General features: G+C 43.9%; 1 protein-coding gene across 2 annotated transcripts in view; it reads left to right on the top strand.

Annotated features, from left to right (window-relative positions):
• Window positions 1–4,375: 4,375 nt before the first annotated feature.
• The window catches only part of LOC139577058 (cell surface hyaluronidase-like), a 41,183-nt gene continuing 19,749 nt past the window's right edge, over window positions 4,376–25,809 (top strand). The window contains exons 1-9 of one of the 2 annotated variants that reach the window (XM_071403807.1): window positions 4,376–4,514; window positions 10,253–10,589; window positions 10,800–10,940; window positions 11,121–11,688; window positions 19,594–19,763; window positions 20,542–20,730; window positions 22,466–22,635; window positions 24,195–24,404; window positions 24,787–24,992. In XM_071403807.1, coding sequence (XP_071259908.1) covers window positions 10,265–10,589; window positions 10,800–10,940; window positions 11,121–11,688; window positions 19,594–19,763; window positions 20,542–20,730; window positions 22,466–22,635; window positions 24,195–24,404; window positions 24,787–24,992 — 1,979 coding nt within the window. In that variant the 5' untranslated portion in view covers window positions 4,376–4,514; window positions 10,253–10,264. The remainder of the gene's footprint in view (window positions 4,515–10,252; window positions 10,590–10,799; window positions 10,941–11,120; window positions 11,689–19,593; window positions 19,764–20,541; window positions 20,731–22,465; window positions 22,636–24,194; window positions 24,405–24,786; window positions 24,993–25,809) is intronic. The other variant, XM_071403808.1, reaches the window with a different exon arrangement.

Genomic DNA, 25,809 nt, shown 5'->3' with positions numbered 1-25,809 from the left:
TTCACATACACTGTGTTCACAGAAACATTGCTCTGATCTTGTCCCCTGGACCTTGGAGGACTTTTGGTGTGGATGATCAGGTTAGATATTCCTTTAAATGATTCCACTGAACTGTACCATTTGATTGTAATTCCTTTATTGAAAATTGTACCTTGTTCACACCACAGGGCCTACCAAAGCAAGGTTTCTCAAACAACTGTGGGGTGTTTGTTTTGATGGTAAGATGCTGTTCAGTATATTATATTAGTCCTATTTTCTGTTATAACATATGAAAATTAATGATTATTTCTGTGCTTGCAGCATGCAAAGCACACTATTGTTATTGCTCATACTTTTTCTTGTTTATTATTCCTGACACTTTTTGGGACCTATTTTCTACAGTTTTTACACGACATACACAATTCATACATCAAACTCCTGCAGAGCTGGATGGTGATGTGGCATGATGTGACTTCTTGGGGGGGATGTCTTCTACATCCTGAAATATATTCCTTGGGGGGGGGGGGGGTATTATTATTTACTATTATCATTGTTGTTATCATAACTATCAAACTTAACAACCTACTCTTTCTTAACTTACAGTACACTCTGTACATTGCAATGGAAGCACAGTGTGATTTCACTGAGGCATGTATAAATTATGAAATTCTCATCACTAGTGGATATAATGTTTTTTTGGGAAACCCATTCAATTGGGTGATTTTCTTTTTCAAAGGAAAACACGCAGCAAATTAGGCGATGGTGGTGCCTAGTTCTCCTGCAGAACTTTCCCATGTTGTAAGTCTTGAACATTCTAAACACTTTTCATTTGCATCCTTAAAATCCCTTTCACTGTAGCCAGACTGACCTGAATATATTGAATGTATGTAATGTATGTCATTCACTCACTAAAGTCTGAAGAAGAGAGGTTGAAAGATCGAAAAAGGCAGCGAAAACAAAACACACTACAGGTAGGAGGTGTCATGATGAGTGGTATAGTCTTAAACCAATGTTTAAAGACTTAACCCCCCTCTCATATGATGAGTGGTATAGTCTTAAACCAATGTTTAAAGACTTAAACCCCGCCCCTCTCCAATATATTTCAGGATGATGTAGAAGACTTCCCCCCCCCAAGAAGTCACAGCATGTCACATCAGCATCCAGCTCTGCAGGATCAGGTACTGTATAGGCTGTTAGCTAAAGTAAGGTGCATTCAGGTACACACATCCCAAGAGGTTCCCTTACATTACTTAATGACCACAATCTGTTTTCTTTCTAGACGATACTGGAAACATAATGCACGGCGAACTGGGAGCTGTGAACTGGGTATGTAGTCTACTGTGTGTAAGGCTGAAGGCTTGATGCATGGCAAGATATAATAGTTGTGACAACTTGTTGAGTAGTTATAGATAAAACCCCTTTAGTAATAGGAGCTTTTGTTTGCATGGTGGTATTGTGAAAGTGGGGTGTAATTTGACTTGATCAGCCAATCAATGAGGCTCTACTCATATTTATTCTTCCTTTTTCTTCAAGGAAGCAGATGTTCTTCAAAGGGACACCCTAGAGGCAGCAAGGAGGTGCAAACGACAAAACATTTAAAGGCACTGTTTCCCTCCCTAGTGTAATTGGGATGGGCGGGGAAGACCATATTACAACCCTTAAAGAACTACGGTTGTATGATGGCCTGGATGAAGAGGAAAATATTCTCCTCTAGGAAACGTTCATGTTCCAGTTAGAGAGATTATGAGATGTTCTATGTGGAGGCAGTTGATAACAAGAACATTACTGTCTGCCTCTTTTGAGGAGCAGGAGTGAAGCCATTTTGAGGAGTGGTCAAACCTTGTTTTTGTCTGCTGTGTTAATTGTTAATTGTGTAAAGTAAAGAAGATGTAGAAGTCACCCGAGTCTCTGATCTCTTTACTGGAGCTGGTATAACTTAACGTACAAAGCACATTCAGCTTGTCAGTATGTCTATATGGTGAAGTCTGTCTCCATTCTCATGAGGAAAGTAAATAGCAGTATAAATCAGGATAGGTAGTAACTGTGTATATATATGCTCAATGAAATAATATAATTACAAAGTTATAACATTTATCAACACAATTTTAACAGCACATGACATAAATAAGTCTGTTCACTGCAACAATGTTTATTTTATTTAACCTTTATTTAACTAGGCAAGTCAGTTAAGAACAAATTCTTATTTACAATGACGGCCTACCAAAAGGCATCCTGTGGGGATGGGGGCCTGGGATTAAAATAAATAAATTCAATATAACTTTAGGACAAAACACACATCACAACAAGAGAGACAACACAACACTACATAAAGAGAGACCTAATACAACAACATAGCAAGGCAGCAACACATGACAACACAGCATGGTAGAAACATAACAACAACATGGTAGCAACACAACATGGTGCAAACATTATTGGGCACAGTCAACAGCACAAAGGTCAAGAAGGTAGAGACAACAATACATCACACAAAGCAGCCACAACTCTCAGTAAGTGTCCATGATTGAGTCTTTGAATGAAGAGATTGAGATAAAACTGTCCAGTTTGAGTGTTTGTTGCAGCTCGTTCCAGTCGCTAGCTGCAGCACACTGAAAAGAGGAGCGATCCAGGGATGTGTGTGCTTTGGCGACCTTTAACAGAATGTGACTGGCAGAACAGGTGTTGTATGTGGAGGATGAGGGCTGCAGTAGATATCTCAGATAGGGGGGAGTGAGGCCTGAGAGGGTTTTATAAATAAGCATCATCCAGTGCGTCTTGCGACGGGTATAAAGAGATGACCAGTTTACAGAGGAGTATAGAGTGCAGTGATGTGTCCTATAAGGAGCATTGGTGGCAAATCTGATGGCCGAATGGTAAAGAACGTCTAGCCGCTCGAGCACCCTTACCTGCCGATCTATAAATGATGTCTCCGTAATCTAGCATGGGTAGGATGGTCATCTGAATCAGGGTTAGTTTGGCAGCTGGGGTGAAAGAGGAGCGATTTCGTTAGAGGAAACCAAGTTTAGATTTAACTTAAGCCTGCAGCTTTGATATGTGCTGAGAGAAGGACAGTCCACCGTCTAGCCATACTCCCAGGTACTTGTATAAGGTGACTACCGCAAGCTCTAAACCATCAGAGGTAGTAATAACACCTGTGGGAAGAGGGGCATTCTTCTTACCAAACCACATGACCTTTGTTTTGGAGGTGTTCAGAACAAGGTTAAGGGTAGAGAAAGCTCGTTGGACACTAAGAAAGCTTTGTTGTAGAGCATTTAGCACAAAATCCGTGGAGGGGCCAGCCGAGTATAAGACTATCATCTGCATATAAATGGATAAGAGAGCTTCCTACTGCCTGAGCTATGTTGTTGATGTAAATTGAGAAGAGCGTGGGGCCTAAGATTTAGCCTTGGGGTATGCTCTTGGTGACAGGCAGTGGCTGAGACTGCAGATTTTCTGACTTTATACACTGCACTCTTTGAGAGAGGTAGTTAGCAAACCAGGCCAAAGACCCCTCAGAGACACCAATACTCCTTAGCCGGCCCACAAGAATGGAATGGTCTACCGTATCAAAAGCTTTGGCCAAGTCAATAAAAATAGCAGCACAATATTGCTTAGAATCAAGGGCAATGGTGACATCATTGAGGACCTTTAAGGTTGCAGTGACACATCCATAACCTGAACGGAAACCAGATTGCATACCCGAGAGAATATTATAGACATCAAGAAAGCCTGTCAGTTGATTATTGACACGTTTTTCCAACACTTTTGATAAACAGGACAAAATAGAAATAGGCCTATAACAGTTAGGATCAGCTTGATCTCTCCCTTTAAATAAATGATGAATTGTGGCTGCCTTCCAAGCAATGGGAACATCCCCAGAGACAGGTTAAAAAGGTTGGAGATAGGCTTGGTGACGATATGGGCAGCAACCTTAAAGAATAAAGGGTCTAAACCATCTGACCCAGATGTTTTTTTGGGGTCAAACATCAGTTGCTTGTCTCAAATATAGCATGAAGCAAAAACACATGTGCTGGTACCACTTTATATAATATCTCTTACAATCTTCAAAAGTGAAATATGTTTGTATTCAACGTGTGCCTTGCAAAAACGTGTGTGTTTGTATTCAGTGTGTGACTGTCAAACCTCAGATGAACCCCCCAAAACAGTGGGCGTGGTCAAACGTGGGCGGAGTCAAACGTCTGACTCCGCCCACATTGAGCCCCGCCCTGAACTGCTCACTGCAGTCAGGGATACTTGACAGCAGGTGGCGGAGGCAGTGGGAGTCAACTCAAGCCCCTCCCACGAGCCCGTACTCTCCGCTCACTTCCTCTCCAAACCGCGCCTGGGACGGGGGCTGGCAGTCTACAGCCCCGAAAGAAAACACAATGTAAAAGTATAAAAAGAACACACAACGCAAACGGTAGATTTTTCTAAGTATTCGTTCCATGACTTCCGTCAGTCAACGCATCGTAACAACGCTTGCTGTTTGGAAGAGAGCGAATGGCCAGTGAAGGCACAGAGTAATCCCGTGAAAGGTAGGAGACCTCACATTGTTCGGATGGTACCACTATCAGCCCTGGCTGATGATAGAATATTTCCTATAAGTATTTAGCAAACGGTCTGTTGTGTAGCCTAGCTGCTGTGTGATTTAACAAAATAATGTGATTATTGTATGGTAAAAAGAGGTGCTTGGTGCTGTCTTGCTTCTTTTTTGTTGTTGTACCCAAACCCATGTTGTTGAAAAGTTACATATTGTTCTATATAAGGTCCCACAGTGTGCCAGTAAAGCAGTGTTTAAAATAGAAATGTGACCAAAATCCATCCCTACATCTTTCATGCTACTCAACTATTTCACTGTATTTCACTATACTTGGTTGCAGAGGTGTATGATTCATGCAGTCCGCTTCTTTAATCCTTTCCTGTCTTGTAAATGATGACATGACATTTGATGAAGGCCTACTGTTCACCCAGTCAATCAACCAATCCAATCAAACCATTAATAGGTATTTGATTGATCCCACTTTTTACTGCAGAGTTTATTACTCAATAGTCAAATGTGATTTAACGCACATCCTTAACTTGCATGCAGGGCCGCAAAAAGTCGGTATAAAGTAAATAGAGCCCGCACACTCATAAACTCCTCGACGTATCTTTATTGATAAAAAACGTATGAGTGTGCAGCTAACTGGCTAGCTAATTAACTGATGTGGTTAAAGCTTTATTCTGGGATTTGGGATGCTGTTCAATGGTAATTTAAATTCTTAATTGAAACCTATTGATTCTTGAAGAATTTATAAATGCCTCATGAGCTTAGCATATCAGTCATTAACATAACCTAAAATATTAGGTTTTATTACTCATTGTTTACAAACAACAAAATATGTTTAAAACGATCTCTTACATATCATGGACTGTCAGTCCTTGCATATAGAGTGCTGTCTATTAATTTTAAGAGAGGTTACAGTTCCTTAACCCATCCCTCAGCTATATACCAAAACACGTGCCCTGTTATATTTTTTATTTTTATCACAGACTCAAGCTTTAATTGTGAGGTTTACCAGCTTCATTCTAAGGACTGAAAGGCTGAGTCATTATTCCAAAGAGAAGCGGGCTCCTCTGGTCTTGGTGCTGCTCAGAACACAAACTGTGCACCTCAGCTAAACCAGCATGGTTACAAGGGCAGAACAGTGACACAGAGCGATAGGCCCACCTGTGCTGACCTCAGACTTTCACTCGACACTCTCTGTACCTGAGTTGGGTGCGTCACATCTGTGGCCATACTTAGAGGGTGGTCTGTCAAAAGAATTTCTGATAAAAGGAAAGTATTGATTGTATGAAGCATATATATGGCGCATTCGGAAAGTATTCAGACACCTTGACTTTTTCCACATTTTGTTTTACATTACAGCCTTATTCTAAAATTGATTAAATTGTTTCCCCCCCTCATCAATCTACACACAATACCCAATAATGACAAAGCAAAAACTGTTTATTCAAAATAAAAAACTGAAATATCACATTTACATAAGTATTCAGACCCTTTACTGAGTACTTTGTTGAAGGACCTTTGGCAGCGATTACAGCCTCGAGTCTTCTTGGGTATGACGTTACAAGCTTGACACACCTGTATTTGTGGAGTTTCTCCTATTCTTCTCTGCAGATCCTCTCAAGCTCTGTCAGGTTGGATGGGGAGCTTTGCTGCACAGCTGTTTTCAGGTCTCTCCAGAGCTGTTCGATCAGGTTCAAGTCCGGGATCTGGCTGGGCCACTCAAGGACATTCAGAGACTTGTCCCGAAGCCTCTCTTGCATTGTCTTGGCTGTGTGCTTAAGGTCGTTGTTCTTTTGGAAGGTGAACCTTCGCCCAGTCTGAGGTCCTGAGCAGGTTTTCATCAAGGATCTTTCTGTACTTTGCTCTGTTCATCTTTCCCTTGATCCTGACTAGTATCCCAGTCCTTGCCGCTGAAAAACATTGTCACAGCATGATGCTGCCACCACCATGCTTCACCTTAGGGATGGCGTCAGGTTTCCTCCAGATGTGACTCTTGGTATTCAGGTCAAAGAGTTCAATCTTTGTTTCATCAGACCAGAGAATCTTGTTTCTCATGGTCTGAGAGTCCTTTAGGTGCCTTTTGGCAAACTCCAAGTGGGATAGTCATGTGCATTTTACTGAGGAGTGGCTTCCGTCTGGCCACTCTACCATAAAGGCCTGATTGGTGGAGTGCTGCAAAGATGGTTGTCCTTCTGGAAGGTTCTCCCATCTCCACAGAGGAACTCTGGAGCTCTGTCAGAGTGAACATCGGGTTCTTGGTCACCTCCCTGACCAAGGCCCTTTTCCCCCGATTGCTCAGTTTGGCCGGGCGGCTAGCTCTAGGAAGAGTCTTTGTGGTTCTAAACTTCTTCAATTTAAGAATGATGGAGGCCCCTGGGTTCTTGGGGACCTTCAATGCTGCAGAACTGTTTTGTAACCCTTCCTCAGATTTTTCCTCAACACAATCCTGTCTCTGAGCTCTACGCACAATTCCTTCACCCACATGGCTTGGTTTTTGCTCTGACATGCACTGTCAACTGTGGGACCTTATATAGACATGTGTGTGCCTTTCCAAATCATGTCCAATCAATTGAATTTACCACAGGTGGACTCCAATCAAGTTGTAGAAACATCTCAAGGATGATCAGTGGAAACAGGATGCACTTGAGCTCAATTTTGAGTCTCATAGCAAAGGGTCTGAATACTTATATAAATAAGGTACTTACTGTTTTTTATTTTGAATAAATTTGTTAAAATTTCTAGAACCAGTTTTCGCTTTGTCATTATGGGGTATTGTGTGTAGATTGATGAGGAACGTTTTTTATTTAATACATTTTAGAATAAGACTTAAACGTAACAAAATGTGGAAAAAGTCAAGGGGTCCTAGTACAGTTCATTCGGAAAGTATATGTATAGTTAATATGTTCCTCCCATTGAAAGAAGACAGTTGTATGCTCATGCATGGGACTCGTGCTGACATGGCTGTGTCAGGGGTGTCAAAAAGGGAGGTTTGGAGAGGAATGCCACAAACTCGTTTTTAGTAGTGTAATGTCCTCTCCTCTATGTGTGTGTGTGTGCACGAAGCGTGTTTGTGTGTGTGCGTGTGTGTGTTTGTGTGTGTGGGGGCATTTTCCTCTAGCACTCTAATTGGTGCCATCTGTCTGCTATTTTAACATGGCTTCAGAATGTAGAAATCCATTGAAAATCTCCTTCATTACTCTGGACAAAGGCAGACAAGGTCACTCCCTCTAAATAAACAATCCCAGGGGATTGTCCTGGATGGACAGATTCATTGTCAATTTCAGATAAACCCCCCACAGTTTACCTGGGTAAATTGTAAATGCCTGCTGGCTCATTGCCTTGTTTCCCTGAGTTTAAGACCCCATTATTTATCCACTTTCTCTCGCTCTCGCTCTCTCTCTCAATTCAATTCAAGGGGCTTTATTTGCATGGGAAACATATGTTAACATTGCCAAAGCAAGTGAAGTAGATAATATACGAAAGTGAAATAAACAATAAAAATGAACAGTAAACATTACACTCACAGAAGTTCCAAAATAATCAAGACATTACAAATGTGGTATTATGTATATATACAGTGTTGTAACGATGTGCAAATGGTTAAAGTACAAAGGGAAAATAAATAAATATAAATATGGGTTGTATTTACAATGGTGTTTGTTCTTCATTGGTTGCCCTTTTCTTGTGGCAACAGGTCACAAATCTTGCTGCTGTGATGGCACAATGTGGTATTTCACCCAGTAGATATGGGAGTTCATCAAAGAGTTTGTTTTAGAATTCTTTGTGGATCTGTGTAATCTGAGGGAAATATGTGTCTCTAATATGGTCATACATTGGGCAGGAGGTTAGGAAGTGCAGCTCATTTTCCACCTCATTTTGTGGGCAGTGTGCACATAGCCTGTCTTCTCTTGAGAGCCAGATCTGCCTATGGCTGCCTTTCTCAATAGCAAGGCTATGCTCACTGAGTCTGTACATAGTCAAAGCTTTCCTTAAGTTTGGGTCAGTCATAGTGGTAAGGTATTCTGCCACTGTGTACTCTCTGTTTAGGGCCAAATAGCATTCTAGTTTGCTCTGTTTTTTTGTTAATTCTTTCCAATGTGTCAAGTAATTATCTTTTTGTTTTCTCATGATTTGGTTGGGTCTAATTGTGTTGCTGCCCTGGGGCACATCTGTGGGGTGTGTTTGTGAACGGAGCCCCAGGACCAGCTTGCTTAGGGGACTCTTCTCCAGGTTAATCTCTCTGTATGGGATGGCTTTGTTATGGAAGGTTTGGGAATCGCTTCCTTTTAGGTGGTTGTAGAATTTAACGGCTCTTTTCTGGATTTTGATAATTAGCGGGTATCGGCCTAATTCTGCTCCTCATGCATTATTTGGTGTTTTATGTTGTACACAGAGGATATATTTTTGCAGAATTCTGCATGCAAGTCTCAATTTGGTGTTTGTCCCATTTTGTGAATTCTTGATTGGCGGTGCAGACTGCTGTACCATATTGATGTCGGCTGGAGGGAACCAGCATGTGCGCTGCTGAGGAGAGCAGGCGGATTAGGGTTGGACCGGCAGCTGTTCCTCATGAAGTTGGAGAGGCTGAGTACAGCAGGTCTCTCAGATTTTTATTCTGCAGTGCTGAGGGCCTGGCAGCTGCTAAGGCCCACACGAGAAGGGGGTGTGGAGCCTGGGCTGTGGGTGTGGAGGAGCCTATCTTCCACAACCCAGCCATCCATTTGAGATTGGTTCAGTCGGCCACCCTGCAGAGGCAACTGATGGCAGCGGGTTTACTTAGGCTGGGTGACCTGCGACTGCTGGTAGAGGAGCGGTGGAAATCCCCGTCCTGGCACACCAAACAGGAATAACGTCTCTTAGGCTGCTGGAGAGATTCCTGGAGGAGGTCCAGGAGGCACTGTCTGAGCCGGTAAGGGGGGTGTTTGAGCGGCCAAAGGGGGAGGGGCCACCAATGTTCCCGCCACTGCAGGTGACAGCAGAGACTGGGGACTGGTAAGAAGGTCTGGAGGACTTGTTCAGTTTTAACACTCCGAGCCTGGAGGAGTTTGAAGGGGTGGTAGGTAAAGCCTTCTACTACCTCTGCATCAAGGTGAGGAACATTAGGAGCCTAACAGGAGTGAAGGCACATCAGTGGCAGGGGGTATGTGGGGTGGAGAGTATCGAGGGTTTTCGATGGAGGGGGCTCTACAAACCCCCAGTACCAAAGAGGTCAGGGGACCTCCAGTGGAGGTTTCTTCATGGAGCCCTGGCCACTAACAGCTGGTTGGCACGGGTTGAACCGGGAATCGGGCAGGGGTGTCCTTCCTGTGTTATGAGAGAAACTGTGATTCATGTGTTTTCTGTGTGTGCCAGGTTGATGCCATTAATGTCTCTGTTGGAATGTCTGTGTGAGAGTTTGGGGATGGTTTTCACTGTTGGGATGTTTATAATGGGGTACAGGTATTCAAATAAGTAGAGGGCCAAATGTGTTTTGTTGAATTTTCTGTTTGCTCAGGCAAAGTTGGCTATTTGGCTAACAAGGAGAAACAGGGTCAAAGATGGAGGGATAACAGACCCTTTACTAATATTTAATGGGATGGTCTCTGGGCGCCTTAGGGTGGAATTTGAGTTCTATAGAATGTTAAAAAGTGAGGAGATGTTTCAGGAGATATGGTGTGTTGGGGGGGCTGTCTATATAGCTGGGGAAGTTCTCTCACCTTTTTCTCCATCTCTCTCTGTCGGTAGCAGACAGATACCATGCAGATGAGTGATGGCCCCAGTCGCGTCCCCGTCTTTGTGGCCCCGCCCAACGGTAACCTCCGGTCGCCAGGATGCGTCCCCGGCAGGGTCATACCTGTCCGCTCCCCGCCTCCGGCCAAGGCCCCACCCCCTCCCCCTCTGAAGCCCATTGGCCCGCCTCCTGAGTGCCGGGCAACCTTTAACCTATCAGAGGAGGGCCAGCACCGGGAGCGTGCTCAGATTCTGAGGAAAAACACCTTCATCTGCTTTAGTGTCTCCCTGGGGGCCTTTTTCCTCTTGCTCATCCTCATCCTCAGCCTCACCAGTGGAGACGTGTTGGACGGTGAGTGTGTGTTTGTGTGAGTATAAGGATGTTATGAGCTGTTAATACGGACTTGGCTAAGTTACTTAGGCCCATTGCTCCACAATACTCATAAGTTATTGACTATAGTTTTCTATCATACCCTGTTTTACTCTGACTCAGAGCTTCTCTATCTATGTGCTGTGTCAGTGATGTGATGTTGTCTTTGATTGGTCCTGTCTGTGTGCACAGAGAACTGTCCAGACCACAGCCCCTCCCTGAGCAGCTGGAACCCAGGTCACAACCCAGAGAAGGCCATGGTCGTCCGAGGGGGAGATCTGTTTCGATTGGACTCTTCTGCTACCTTCTACTCGCTAACCATCCAATCAGGAGGTAGGTTAGGTCGTCTCTCTGATCTGAACACATTTCCACCCCAGAAGTAAATATAGTCAGAGCATGCAGTATTTGGCACTGGGTTCTGAGATTAAGTTGAGAATAATATGGCTTTCTCTAGTAAGTATCATAAAGAAATGGCCTTGTTTTATGTTTTAGCCTATATCTGTCTTCCCACAGGCCGAGTGGTCTTTGCAGACAATACTGAGGGCTCCAAAAACATCACTCTCAGAACACGTAATGTGCTGATTGAAGACGGGGGTTCGCTGCACATCGGTGCCCCCAAATGCCGCTACCGCTCCCGGGCCACCATCACCCTCCTCGGCCGTTCAGACGAGAAGGCCGTAGCAGAAGTACCGGAACTGGGCCGGAAGTTCATTGGGGTACGTGGAGGCGCAACCCTGGAGCTTCACGGGGCAGAGAGGCTGTCGTGGACCCTCCTGACCCGCAGCATCCCCTCCTCAGGCCTAGCCACAGGGGGCTATGCCTTTCAGCGCAACTTTAGCCGTGGCATCAACCTGCGTGTGGTGGACCAGGACACGGCCGCCGTTCTGTTCACCGAGCGCTACGACACATATGAGTCACGGAACGACAGTCGGCGGCTCATGCAGCTTCTCCAGTCGCTGCCTGCGGGGCGCATCGTCACGCTGGCCGTGGGAGACTCTGCCACCAAGAACCTGCTGGACGAGACCAAGAGAACCATCCAGAACCTGCTGGGTAGTACCTACGTCCATGACCTCAAATACAGGTAAAAATACAGTTAAATATAATATGAATATTACCAAATTAATTTGGTAAAGAATAGACAGATAATGACTAGAGATGGAGTCGTAGGACGTGCAAGGAGTTGACCGATATCTGATATTTTCCAAATATCCATTTTGCTGCCATCACATTTTGCTGCCATCACAGCAGCAAGATTTGTGACCTGTTGCCACAAGAAAAGGGCAACCAATGAAGAACAAACACCATTGTAAATACAATCCAAAAAAAACAATACCGATAACCGATATTAACATTTTTAGTGGCCTTTTAAGCATTCTAGTACAGTTAAATAGTTAACACGCACACGGACACAGAGTTCTAAGGCACTGCATCTCAGTACAAGAGGCGTCACTACAGTCCCTGGTTCGAATCCAGGCTGTATCACATCCGGCCGTAATTGTGAGTCCCATAGGGCGGTGCACAATTGGCCCAGTGTCGTCCGGGCTGTCATTGTAAATAAGAATTTGTTCTTAACTGACTTGCGTAGTTAAATAAAGGTTACACACACACACACACCACACTGACCAAAAAGTTATTTTGTTGGCATTTACGTATGTCCCCATTACCAGTAAAACATAATCAAACCTATTTCTTTCACTTACTTGCTGTTTCATTGTTCAGTTGTATAATTCTCAACCAGGATTTCTATGGAACGCCATTTAGGTCTTTGCGTGTCAAAAAAGATACACGTCAAATAACACTATTTGACGTATCAAATAACACAACATAATCTGTTTCAGTAGCTATAGATAAAGCTAAAGCTAGCTACCCCAGAAGTTGCAGTCGAATAAATTATGCTTTATTACCAACGCGGTATTGTAAACAAATCGTTCGTGGCCGGTGATTTCTTGTTTGCTGACTTTTTGTACAGCTTTGACAGTGCTATTGTATCTTTTGACACGCAAAGACTCAAACGGCGTTCCATAGTATGTATGTTGTGAAGCTAATAGCAGTGACGCTATTACTGTGTAACTCCGGTAGGGCAACATCGAGAAAAGAAAAAAAACATTGGAAAAGTAGCGCACTTGGTAGTGTTAACCGGTCCTCGACCAGTCGGCGAAAAGCCAACATCACCCACGACAGAAAACGGTTCATTATCAAGGGCTTCCATTAGCTTGGCTTTAATGGATTTCACCTTTGAGTTGTCTCGCTGAAATTTTGACTTGTTGACTGGCAGACATTGTGGGCTGGTTTAGGAATGCTTTGTTGCACGTATAGCTAAAAATTTTGTGTGGCGTCATTGCGTCATGTACCTTCGTTATATAGGTATGCACGTCAGCTTTGACATTGGTTTTGCACATCTGCATTCAACTAGACATCGATATATCGTGAACATATCGGAATCGGACGATATTAGCGAAAAATGCCAACATCGCGGTATCGGCCGATTCCGATATGTTCACGATATATCGTGCATCCCTAATCTGAAGCTGTGTCACTGGAGCGGTGTGTAACGGTTTATACTACCCATCTCATGGGAGTGATTGAGAGGGTTTGTTTTACTACGTCCTTCAAGATCAAGCCTAATCTTTCATGTCATGCCAGCAGAATCTCATCTCCTCCCTGCAAATACTGTCAACACGATTCCAGTGAAACATTCAGAGGCGTTTCTTCCTGTTTTTCCGAAGACCATATTCCGGCAGAAAGTGCACGGGATTTGTGCAAAATGAGCTGACTCTGTACTTTTTGCCTTTGCACAGAGTTCCCGAACAGGTCAAAAACACACTGTTCCCTGAACACAGAGGGACACATATCATGTCCATTTGAATACAGATCTTTAGCAATGCCAGTGACTTGTATACTATCACGTTTCAGGTAAGACCCAGATGCAGACAACATCGAAGTAACAACAGTTTAGGCAGGCAGAGGTCAGTAATCCAGATAGGTGGGGCAAAGGTACAGGATGGCAGGCAGGCAGGCTCAGGGCAGGCAAAGGTCAGTAATCCGGAAAGGTGGGGCAAAGGTACAGGATGGCAGGCAGGGTCAGGGTCAGGGCAGGCAGAAACACCGGGAAAACTAGGAAACAGGAACAATCGAGAGACAGGAGCAGAGGGAAAAACGCTGGTAGGCTTGACAAAACAAAATTAACTGGCAACAGACAAACAGAGAACACAGGTAGAAATACACAGGGGATAATGGGGAAGATGGGCGACACCTGGAAGGGAGTGGAGACAATCACAAAGACGGGTGAAACAGATCAGGGTGGGACAGTATACAGTACAATTGATAATTCACCATATGTTCTTTTTTGGTGCTCTGCTGTAAAACCATTCCAATACTCTAGTTTGAGCATCTCACAATTTTAGACATAGAGCTCATGAAGCCTTATTTACGCACGCACGCACACACACGCACACACTCACACACACACACACACACACACACACACACACAAACTTAGCCCAATTGAATGGAAAGTTTAGATTTTTAGTTATTTGTTGGGCACTCCTGGCCTGGGCAGCTTTCTGGTTTCAAACCCAAACCAAACCACACCAATGCACAGTGTCACGTTTCATATGTGGAGTTGTCGCCAAGGCAACGCTGCGGTCCCCAGCCCCAAATCCAATCAAACCCATAGCGTGACACTTTCATAAATAGATCACAATTCAGTCCAGCTACCTAGGCACGATAAACAGGGACTGTTATGCTTTCTGATTACACACTGATTTTGTTTGTGCATAGTATGTGTGTTTGTCTGTGTTTGTCTGTGTCTAGTATGTGTGTGTCTGTCTGTGTGAGCTAGCTAGCAGGGTCCAGGGTATTTGAGACTTGTCAGTTACAGTCATACTGTCTTAATATGACTGAGGGAGACATGATTGAAAGTACTGGGCAGGAGGTCATCTGGGTTGTGTTCATTACGGCACCCAATGGAAAAATAATAATTTTCTACGGAAAACAAAATGTGTTTCTTAAAGGACAAGTCCAGGTAGTACCTATTTGTTTCAGTTTTGCGCCTTTTGCTGCTTATTGAACACAACCCTGGATGTAATCTGGCTGGGCAGGAGTGGACAGACAGCAGGAGAACACCAGGAACTGCACAAAGGAAATGTTTTTTTACACACAGGAAATGTGTTCGATGTAGGCACTCCCAATCACACACACACACACACACACACACACACACACACACACACACACACACACACACACACACACACACACACACACACACACACACACACACACACACACACACACACACACACACACACACACACACACACACACACACACACACACACACACACTCATACTGTGCCTATGGGCATTCCTATCTCCACCATTCCCCCAGACACACACCCACATACACACACAAACAAACTCACACACCATGATCAAACACACCCATTCCATACAGTGAGGGTAATGACTAATGTCCCCTCTAAGCCGTGCGCGTGCGCGGCTGAGCAGCTCCCCTGGGACTTCTGTGCAGAAGAAATATCAGCTCGCGCAGAGAAGCACGAGATTGAACTTCACTCAACTCTCTAGTTTTTCCCTTTAGTTAACATTATCAACGGTTCCCTCTACTGTGGGAATTGCCAATATTAACCACTTTTAGCGCAACAAACCGAAACAAAACGAATTATGCAAAATTAACTATGCATGATATTTTGTTGTAGGCAGAACACACCGGAATAGGATTATTTTGCAATGACAGGCACATCAGCCCTTATTCTACAGACCGGTGTGGCATAACCAATAACCAGCTGCAGTATCCCTATATGCAAATAGACCATTGCCATATATGGATCTGTGCCAAACTGGGCTGTGTTTACAGCATGAGAGGTCGTGTCTAGATGCACTTGTTTTAAGATCAAAGCGAGAGCTGCTTGTAGCCACACGTACACATTTGTTCATATTCTTTGCTAGTTAGTGAGTTATTAGCCCAGTTATAGCTAATTTCTAGTCAGCAATGGGGGAGTGGTTGCTTCCCACAAGAGCACAAAACGTGTGCATTTCTAGACATTTTTGAAAAGTGAGTCAGGTAAATATCATTTTTTTCTGTCTTAAAGGGGCAGTGTTGTATTTTGAGATAGGCTTGAATAATCTAAGTAGCCAATAGGCAGAGGGTAGCATAATTTGTCTGATTCTCTGTAATAACGGTATGGGAATATGAATTAACTTTATTTTGTAAAGTGGTTTCTTGCATCAAACAACACATTTTCAGTCACCTTGTCTGAAGTACAAGTGGATTAACAGGATAGTGTAAAGCCCTGCATATTTTTTTCAAAAGTCGAATGGAATGTGGGCCTACATTGAAGACAACACATTGGCTGCTACAGTAGGCTGAATGATAGCTATTTCCGTGCTAAAATGTTATGGGATGCATTTTTTCCATTGTTATTGATGGTAGGCCTAGATTATGACCAAATAGCCACAGTAGCCTACTTGGCCACTGTTATAACTGTAACTTAAAGCGGGTACAGCCTCAGTGTTCACAGTAAACGCACACCAGAAGTTGCGCACACACACACACATTGAGTGTAATAGCTGCTGGGAGGACAGGGTGCTTTCACAGATGGTTCCTGTTTGTATTTCAGCGGGTAAATGGTAGAGAGGCTCTTTGATCTGCTAAATGGCATATTGGCCCGTGATTGTGTCGTTAGGACCAGCCTCAACAGAGAGCTGACAGTCGGGCCTACTTCCAGACGTCATCGTATGGAGTGCCCTGTCAGATGTGAAGCCTAAAGAAGTACAGGGGAAAGGTTTTAAAAAGGTAACACAAGGGGAAAGGTTTTAAAAAGGTAACACAAGGGGAAAGGTTTTAAAAAGGTAACACAAGGGGAAAGGTTTTAAAAAGGTAACACAAGGGGAAAGGTTTTAAAAAGGTAACACAAGGGGAAAGGTTTTTAAAAGGTAACACAAGGGGAAAGGTTTTAAAAAGGTAACACAAGGGGAAAGGTTTTAAAAATGTCACCACGCCTGAAAAGGGTACATGATGGTTGAAGATAATGACTGTGTGATTGTGAAGAGAGAATTCCTGATGACGGGGCATAAAGCTTATTTGATGTTTAAAAGTCTAAGCCATTGGGGGTTTTTACTAAGCTGACATATGGAATTGTTTTAAGATGGTCATACCATGGATCATTTAACTATTTGATTTGGAGTTATAGGACCGCTTTATGTCACGTTCTGACCTTAGTTCCTTTTTTATGTCTTTATTTTAGTTTGGTCAGGGTGTGAGTTGGGGTGGGCATTCTATGTTGTTTTTCTATGTTTTGTTCTGTATTTATATTTCTATGTGTTTGGCCTAGTATGGTTCTCAATCAGAGGCAGGTGTCAGTCGTTGTCTCTGATTGGGAGCCATATTTAGGTAGCCTGTTTTCTATTGTGTTTTGTGGGTGATTGTTTCCTGTGTTAGTCCCGTATGGTGCAAACACTGTTTCGGTTTTCATTTATTCTCTTGTTCTTTTGTATTTTGTATTCATTCTCGATTAAATGATATTATGGATACGTACCACGCTGCATTTTGGTCCTCCTCTCCTTCCACCAACGAAAGCCGTTACACTTTATGAATAAACAAAAAAAATAAAACAATTATTTGATCAATTATAGAATTTGGCCTTTACTACTATAGCGCATAGAAACACATTGAATAACACGTTCATAAATAGCAAAATAGACAGTCAAAAAGAAATCAGGAGATGTAAGAAGTCTGTCTTATACAGTATCTAGGATATGTAAGAAGTCTGTCTACCTCAATACTTCCATTCATTTGTACGGGTTACATTCAGACGAGTCCCGTGACACTTGTGGGAAGATAAGCAAAACAGAGAACACCATCGTGTTCGTGAGAGTCTCATCTTTCCATAGAGTGGTCATATTCGGGCACTACAGATGGTTTCGTGAGAAGTCCGGTTTTCGGGAAGTCTCATTGTCTGACTAACACCGCTGTAGATCGGCCATCTTTCACCGCAGATGCGTAAGGCCGACATAGGCGGATGCAGCCCATACAAAAAAAAAATATCTCTAACTTAAACTGACAGCATTTTATGGGGATTTTTTTTAAATATGTTGCTTAGATTGATTCATGTCAATAGACTCTTTAAGGAGTAACCAAACAAAATGCTTTTATGAAAGGTGATGACATTGTTTTGACGTTGTGTTGATGCTGACATTTCACTCTACACCCTTCACTGGTCCAGATGAATGACCCCTGCTCCACACCCAAGCCTTGAGCCAGGGGATTCATAGACTTATCTCCACTTCAGAGGCAGATTGGGTTTTGCCTTGTGGGTATTGTGGTGTGCTGGACTGAGAGATCCACCGCTATCTCGCTCGAATACTTCCTTCATTTTTATGATGCCAATTCTCAGTCTATGTGATTGAGGTGAATGTGATGACCACACACACACACACACACACACACACGGACACTATTCATGTCAGTTTGGTCACACCCTTTGCTTGACTAGCTCTTACATAGCTGCTAAATCATACATAAGAATGTTGTCCTGTTGATACTCCCAATGCTTTCTTTACAGTGGTCACTACAGGACTACATGACTACAATAATGTGCAGTTAAATATGTTATGCATACACTCTTAGAAAGAGGGTTCCAAAAGGGTTCTCCGGCTCTCCTCATAGTCCCAGTCGGTATTAGATGGTACGTTGCGGCCCTGCCTGCCTGTGGGGAAAATAACCTGTGGTTACCTAGGTTACTCCATTGACTCACAGCAAAAACGTGACCTTTTTCAAACTAAATGTTCTTGTCATATCTGTTTGTTTTAGTCAATTTCAAAACTACATTTAAGAAAAGTACAACATGTGCAAAGATTACTTTTCAACATTGCCTGCTCCATAGTGTTCTCACTACTTAGAAAAACCTAATATTGTAGGGCTTCTCTCATCCCCCTATTTATGATGGTGCTAGCAGCCATGTGAGGGAGTGCTAGCTAGCCAAGACCAACAACACAAAAAAGAACTATACAGCTACAAGTAGTGAGTGGAGTAACACATGTACAATACTAAACAAGTTAAATGTCTTACCTGTGATGAAATGTTTTCCACACACATAGCTACGTGTAGCTTACTTGGACACCGGGTCCCCACATTTCCCAGTCTCCCACGTCTCCCAGATCTCCCACGTCTCCCAGATCTCCCACGTCTCCCAGATCTCCCAGATCTCCCACATCTCCCAGATCTCCCAGATCTCCCACATCTCCCACATCTCCCAGTCTCCTACGTCTCCCAGTCTCCCACGTCTCCCAGATCTCCCACGTCTCCCACATCTCCCACGTCTCCCACGTCTCCCAGTCTCCCAGTCTCCCACGTCTCCCACGTCTCCCACGTCTCCCACATCTCCCAGTCTCCCATGCCCAATAGCCTGAAGCCACAGTGCTCTTCTCACAGGCTCTATTTCCCTACGTGGGACGTTGCAATCCGTAGGTTGGGATTTTTTACCTAGTTGCATTTATGTTGAACAACACAGCAGCTTTTCGGCATGTTTTGTTATTTCTTTATAACAACAAATTGACTATGAAGTTGCCTCTCTTACAATAGGAAATCATTTTTGTTTTCCTCAATTTGTGGGCATGGTCGAGGGGAATTCCTTATTATTATGTGAATACCGACTGGGACTATGGGAGAACCCTTTTTGGTTCCAGGTAAAACCCTTTGTGTAAAGGGTTCTACCTGGAACCAAAAAGAGTTCCTCAAAGGGTTCTCCTATGGGGACAGCTGAAGAACCCTTCTAGGTTCTAGATAGCCCATTTTTTTGCAAGAGTGTAGAGACAAATAACATAACAACAAGTCTTATTGTAAAACAATAAAAAAGGCTCATACCGGCTTATAACAAGTTATAGAGCATATCTGCCTGGATGCTTTAAGTGTTACCTCGATTTCTTAACAACTTCTAAAGCTCAAACTCTGTGTCTCTGTCCATAGGCAGGCCTGGGCACTGGTATCTGTAATTGGTGGAGGGAACGGCTCGTGTTCCGAGGACGTGCGGGAACATGAGAACCATGACACGGGAGGAAAGGCGCTGGCCCGGAAGAACTTCAGCACTGTGGACGGGGTCGGCTTCTCTGTCACCGCGTACAGCGAATGGAGGAACGGTGGGTCATTATAACCAGTGTGGCTTTACATAAACCCTGCAGCTAGAATGGTTTATAACTTGTTACATTTCTTATCTTTTAAAATGTCCATAACCGCTTTAGAATCCATTATACCTACAGGCTTTAAGAAAAGTGTTACCACATTGGTAACCCAATATCACAAATATAGCTTAAGGAGAGCATTATTGTAGGTGCTTGTTTACTTGTGTATGTCATTAATTGTCTGCTCATTGAACAGGTCATATCAGGCTCTTCACATAGTCAGGAATGCCATGTAAAAGCAAAGCTTACACTCAGATTCTCTGATCTTGCAGCTTTTCCTGGATGGTGTATGTGTGGGGGGTTCAAGTGGTTAGTGTTTACAGGCTAGATCAATCAGCTGGACTGAACATTCCTGAGCGTGTGCGGGCAGGGTCCTCCTGTCACCAGGGCAAACAGCAGGTCCCCAGGAGGGGGTTTGGGTTTGGCACTGGTATGTCCAGTAAGCTGGGATGTTTGTTCTCATACAGTCTTACTCTCACACTTCAATGGTCCACAGAGTCAGTTCAAGATACACTATGGAGGTTTGTGATTGTTTTTGTCTAACTTTTAGCTTGAATGTTGGGTGTATGGTATGGTTCAGATTTGTTGTCTCATTAAACCACACAAATCCTTAGTTTTATCTACATTTCCTGGAAAATGTGACTTTTCTTGACTCTAGATCCTGTTTTCGCCATTAGTTATTTGGTATGCAGGTAGAAAACTGCTAATCCAACAGATCTTATCTGTGCTCTTCCAGGTTTTCCCATATCTGGGTTCCAGGTGGATGCTGTGGACCAGGTAGTCCTCAACCTTCAGGATGATGTACACACCTGGCAACCCGGGAACCATATTGTGGTTGCCAGTACTGACTATTCCATGCATCAGGCAGAGGAGTTCACACTCCTTCCCTGCCCCCACTGCACCAGCAGACAGGTCAGAGTTCAAGGTGAGTGAAAAATAAGGTAGTGTTTGTACATTTATGGGGGCTTACTTTAATTCTGATATTGAGTATCACTGCTGTGTTTTTAACTGGATATGGTATGATATAAAAATAAGTATTATTTATTTATAAATCCTGAGCCATGGTCTTTCATTTTTAGTTCTATAAATTACCCTTGGGAAGAGACAGGTAGTCTCCCTGTCTGTCTGTCTGTCTGTCTCTCTCTGTCTCTTTTCTCTCTCTCTCTGTCTCTCTCTCTCTCCTGCTCTCTCTCTCTCTCTCCTGCTCTCTCTCTCTCTCTCCTGCTCTCTCTCTCTCTCTCTCTCTCTCTCGCTCTCTCTCTCAAATTCAAATGACTTTATTGGTATGGGAAGTGTTTCCACATACATTGCCAAAGCAAACATATAGGCACATCAAATCAATGATGACGCAGATAGATAATAATAGGAAAAATAATAATGCTCAATGAGTAGTAACAATTAACAGGACACTACAGTAAGAAATGAATGAGGACAATAATTAAAAAGTGAGAAAGACATAGCAATGCTATTGTTCTGGTTGGTCGTTCCACTGGCTGTCCCTACGGGTGTGGCAGGAAGATACATATTTTGCCGCTAATATGGCACAACGGGGGGGTTCTCCCAATAGATATTGGATTTTCTTCTTTTCTGTTTTGGTTTCAAAATGTTTGTATTTGTTTTCAAATTTGGGAAAGAAAATTGCCTGTAAGTCTCTATTGTTCTCGCGGACTCTCTCTCTTTCTCTCTCTCTCTTAATTTCAGCTACACTCCCCATTGGTAAACAGGGGGCCTGTTGGATCATTGCCTATTTCTCTGAGTTTAAGAAATGAACAGTAAACATTATACTCACAAAAGTTTACATTTCAGATGTATTTATTTCTCTCTCTCTCTCTGTCCCTCCCTCCATCGTCCTGTTTTCTGCTGTGTGTGTGGATGCCAGTCCGGTTTTATAAACTGTCCATGGTGTCACAGGCCCAGCGAGCAAAACTGGTTGCAATGACATCATGGTCAGATTGTATACTGGTTGTAAGGAATTTTCGTTCACTTCTTTTTAGCAATAACGACCAAAAAAAAGACCTCATCTGGTTGTAATCTGACCAGATAACAGCCAAAATATGACGTCTTGATCTTGTTATGAAAAGGACATCATAACCTGGTTGTAACAAAGACCAGTTTGTTGTAATCTGGTCTGGCGTTCCACCCTGTGTAGTCCCCTGTCTGCCAACACCTCTGTTTTGGCCCACTGCTCTGATGTCGACACAAGCCACCTCCCTTCCTGGAGCAAGGGCTGTGTGTGGTGTATCTCTCTCGCTCTCGCTCGCTCGCTCTCTCTCTCTCATATTTATATATGTTTGTGAGGTGAAGCACACATCCTGTGGTTGGCACTGGCAGCAGTCGGCTTGCCATATTGGGAGACTATAATGACAAACCGACAGTCTCATCTCATTCTCTCTAAATTGTTTTCATGGCTAGAAAGAGAGGTGCTGATGCTGTTCTGTTTGGGATTAAGGTCACTCACCTGGCCCCATCAAATTAAATCCAAACCTACTGTATCGAGACAACCATATATTTGGCTGACTGTTGTTAATATGAACACTTTTAAATATCATATTAATATGTATGTCTAAATGTTTACATACAACAATTGATTTGTTGCTTTCACTGATATATGACAATAGTACATGCTATGAAGTTTGTGTACTATGTGTCCCCTCTCCCAGGGAGGCCCCAGTTTGGTCACATGGGGGAGATTGTGGACGGGGTGGACATGCGAGCGGAGGTGGCACTGCTCAGCAGAAACATACTCATCTATGGGGAGATGGAAAACACCTGCTATGGAAACAACTGGTGCCAGTTCTTTAGCCACGACACTTACGGTGGACACATCAAGGTGTGTGCTTATGTAACCATGTGTAGCTGTGAGTATAGGGTCTGTGTTGAACCTTGAGCCTGCCTGCCCTGTGCATTTCAGCCTGAGATATGTGCTTATTTAATGCCATTAAGTCTAGTGTAATCATGTTGAACATGACCATATTGCTGTGGCGGAGGGTCATTAGAGCATTCAGCAGACGCTGAATGACTGAGGACATTCATCACTCACACATGATCTAACAACATGTAATGTTCATTAGGTACTTAATGGAAGAAAACAGACTGAAACAGGGAGGGACTACCTGGCCTTCTCCAATAAGAAATTGGTTGCAAATGGTTTCCGTTGCATGCCCTAATGAACACAACCCAGGCACCACTCAGAGAAAGAGGGGGCATGGATGAGCAACACTCACTACTCTTAATGTTTTGTGTTTCAGTATTGTAATCCTCCTTTGTCCTTTTTTACTCTGTATATTTCACAACCCCACTGAGCACACAGAAACCTCAAACACTTACTCAGACCAACGTCAATGCACACACCCCTCCCTCACACACACACACACACACACACACACACACACACACACACACACACACACACACACACACACACACACACACACACACACACACACACACACACACACACATTCTCTGTATCCAGGATGCACAAGTACAATGTTTGCCCTGTATAATGTGTTACATACTCATGCTCTCTTCTGATAAATACATAATAACATTCCTCTTGCCTTATGTAAAAGCAGCCCTTTTGCAGTAAATGGAAAAACCCCTTGTTTCTTGACTGTAGAGAGTTCTGTCCAAGTGTAGTGTGTGTGTGTGTGTGAGAGAGTTTGGGTGAGTGAATGAGTGAGTTACAGTTAGCTTGAGGGATTGGCCAATATCTCCTTAACACAAAACAGACAATGTGGAAAAGGCCATATACCTAAGAAAGACCTCCCTGAGTTTACTGCATATTTTTGTGTCTATTTGCTCATTAGGTCATATTTGTGTGGGTCTCTCTCTCTGTCTCTCTCTGCCCCTCTCTCTCTGTCTCACTCTTCTCTCTCTGTGTCTCACTCTTCTCTCTCTCTGTCTCCCTCTCTCTGTCACTATCTGTCTCCCTCTCTCTGTCACTATCTGTCTCCCTCTCTCTGTCACTATCTGTCTCTCTCTCTCTCTCTGTCTCACTCTTCTCTCTCTCTGTCTCACTCTTCTCTCTCGGTGTCTCACTCTTCTCTCTCTGTCTCACACTCTTCTCTCTCTCTCACACTTCTCTCTCTGTGTCTCACTCTTCTCCCTGTGTGTGTGTGTCTCTCTCTCTCTCTCTTTCTCTTTCTGTATAGCATTGTTTGTGCTCAGATCATCTCAGTTGTTGCTTGATGTCAATAGATGTAACTGTAAAATAGAGCCACCAATAGATCAGGAGAACCAGAGTAATATGATACAACACAGCACAACACCATACCACACAGCACAACACACTACACAACACAGCACAACACAACACACCACACCACACCACACCACACAGCACAGCTTACTCTCTCTCTCTTTACTCTCTACCCCATTTCTCCTCAGATATTTGGGAACTTCACTTCGGTGCACCTGTCCCACGTGGAGCTGAGGAACATGGGGCAGCAGGAGCAGGGCCGCTACCCGGTCCACTTCCACCGCTGTGGGGATGTTGACTGGCGAGGGGGCTACCGGGAACCAGCATACGTGGACGGCCTCTCCATCCACCACTCCTTCTCCCGCTGCATCACCATCCACGCCACCAATGGCCTGCTGGTGTGTGTGTGCTGTATGTGTGTGCACGTGTGTGTCAGGGCTGGGGTCAATTATAATTGAATGCAGTCAATTCAGGAAGTGATAAAAAAAAAACTTTTGAAAAACTTCTCAGTTTATTGATAAATCATTGAAAATAGATGTAATTTAAGTTTACTTCATGGTTTGACTGTCTTTAATTCGAATTGACTCCAGCCGTAGTGTATGTGCCGTATCTGTGATAAAACTTGGGGAAATGAGGACCATATGACGTCAGTCATGAAATAAATGAATGTCATATGCGTTGACCATCATTCAGATAACATGATGCAGCAACTCCAAGCTGCTTTCCTGCTCTGCTCCTGTCATTGGTGTGTAGAGTTTCCCAAATGTTTCTCCTCTCCAGGTGAAGGACACTGTAGGCTATGACACCCTGGGTCACTGTTTCTTCCTGGAGGACGGGATGGAGCAGAGGAACACGTTCTTCCACAACCTGGGTTTGGTGACCCGACCAGGAACGCTCCTGCCCACCGACCGCAACGAGACCATGTGCACCAGCATCCGAGACAAAGTGTATAAGAACTATACACCTTCGCCGAGCATGGAGTGCAAGTAAGACAGAACATACTTGTCTGGCCGCAGATAGAAAGAGTAAACAAGTGACTGAGGGGAAATTAGAGGAACAAAATGAAAGTGAAAAGAGGCAGAAATGAGAAAAAAATATAGCTCAATAAGAAAGAGTAATGGAAGTAAGGGGGGTGTGGTGTGTCAGGTTTTACTGGGTTGGACAGGCCTACTGTGGGGTGTGGTGTGTCAGGTTTTACTGGGTTGGACAGGCCTACTGTGGGGTGTGGTGTGTCAGGTTTTACTGGGTTGGACAGGCCTACTGTGGGGGGTGGTGTGTCAGGTTTTACTGGGTTGGACAGGCCTACTGTGGGGTGTGGTGTGTCAGGTTTTACTGGGTTGGACAGGCCTACTGTGGGGTGGGGTGTGGTGTGTCAGGTTTTACTGGGTTGGACAGGCCTACTGTGGGGTGTGGTGTGTCAGGTTTTACTGGGTTGGACAGGCCTACTGTGGGGTGTGGTGTGTCAGGTTTTACTGGGTTGGACAGGCCTACTGTGGGGTGTGGTGTGTCAGGTTTTACTGGGTTGGACAGGCCTACCTTGAGAGAAGACAACGGGTTCATGTCCTCTTTGTGAGAGTGATACGGCCGTCTTATCCCTGCAAAATCAACCACACCGCTGCATGGGATGTGTTTCTGTTTCTGGGGGAGGCTGAAAAGGAGGTCTGTTTGGGGAGTGGACTGTGTGTATGTGTGTGTGTGAGAGAGAGAGTACGTGTGAGAGAGAGTGCGTGTGTGTGTGCGTGTGTGTGCGTGTGCGTGTGTGTGCGTGCGTGTGTGCGTGTGTGCGCGTGTGTGCGTGTGTGC

Source organism: Salvelinus alpinus, chromosome 5 (assembly GCF_045679555.1).
Source record: "Salvelinus alpinus chromosome 5, SLU_Salpinus.1, whole genome shotgun sequence".
NCBI lineage: Eukaryota > Metazoa > Chordata > Actinopteri > Salmoniformes > Salmonidae > Salvelinus > Salvelinus alpinus.
Note: the sequence above shows the minus strand (reverse complement) of the source record. Positions and strands in the feature narration are given on the sequence as shown.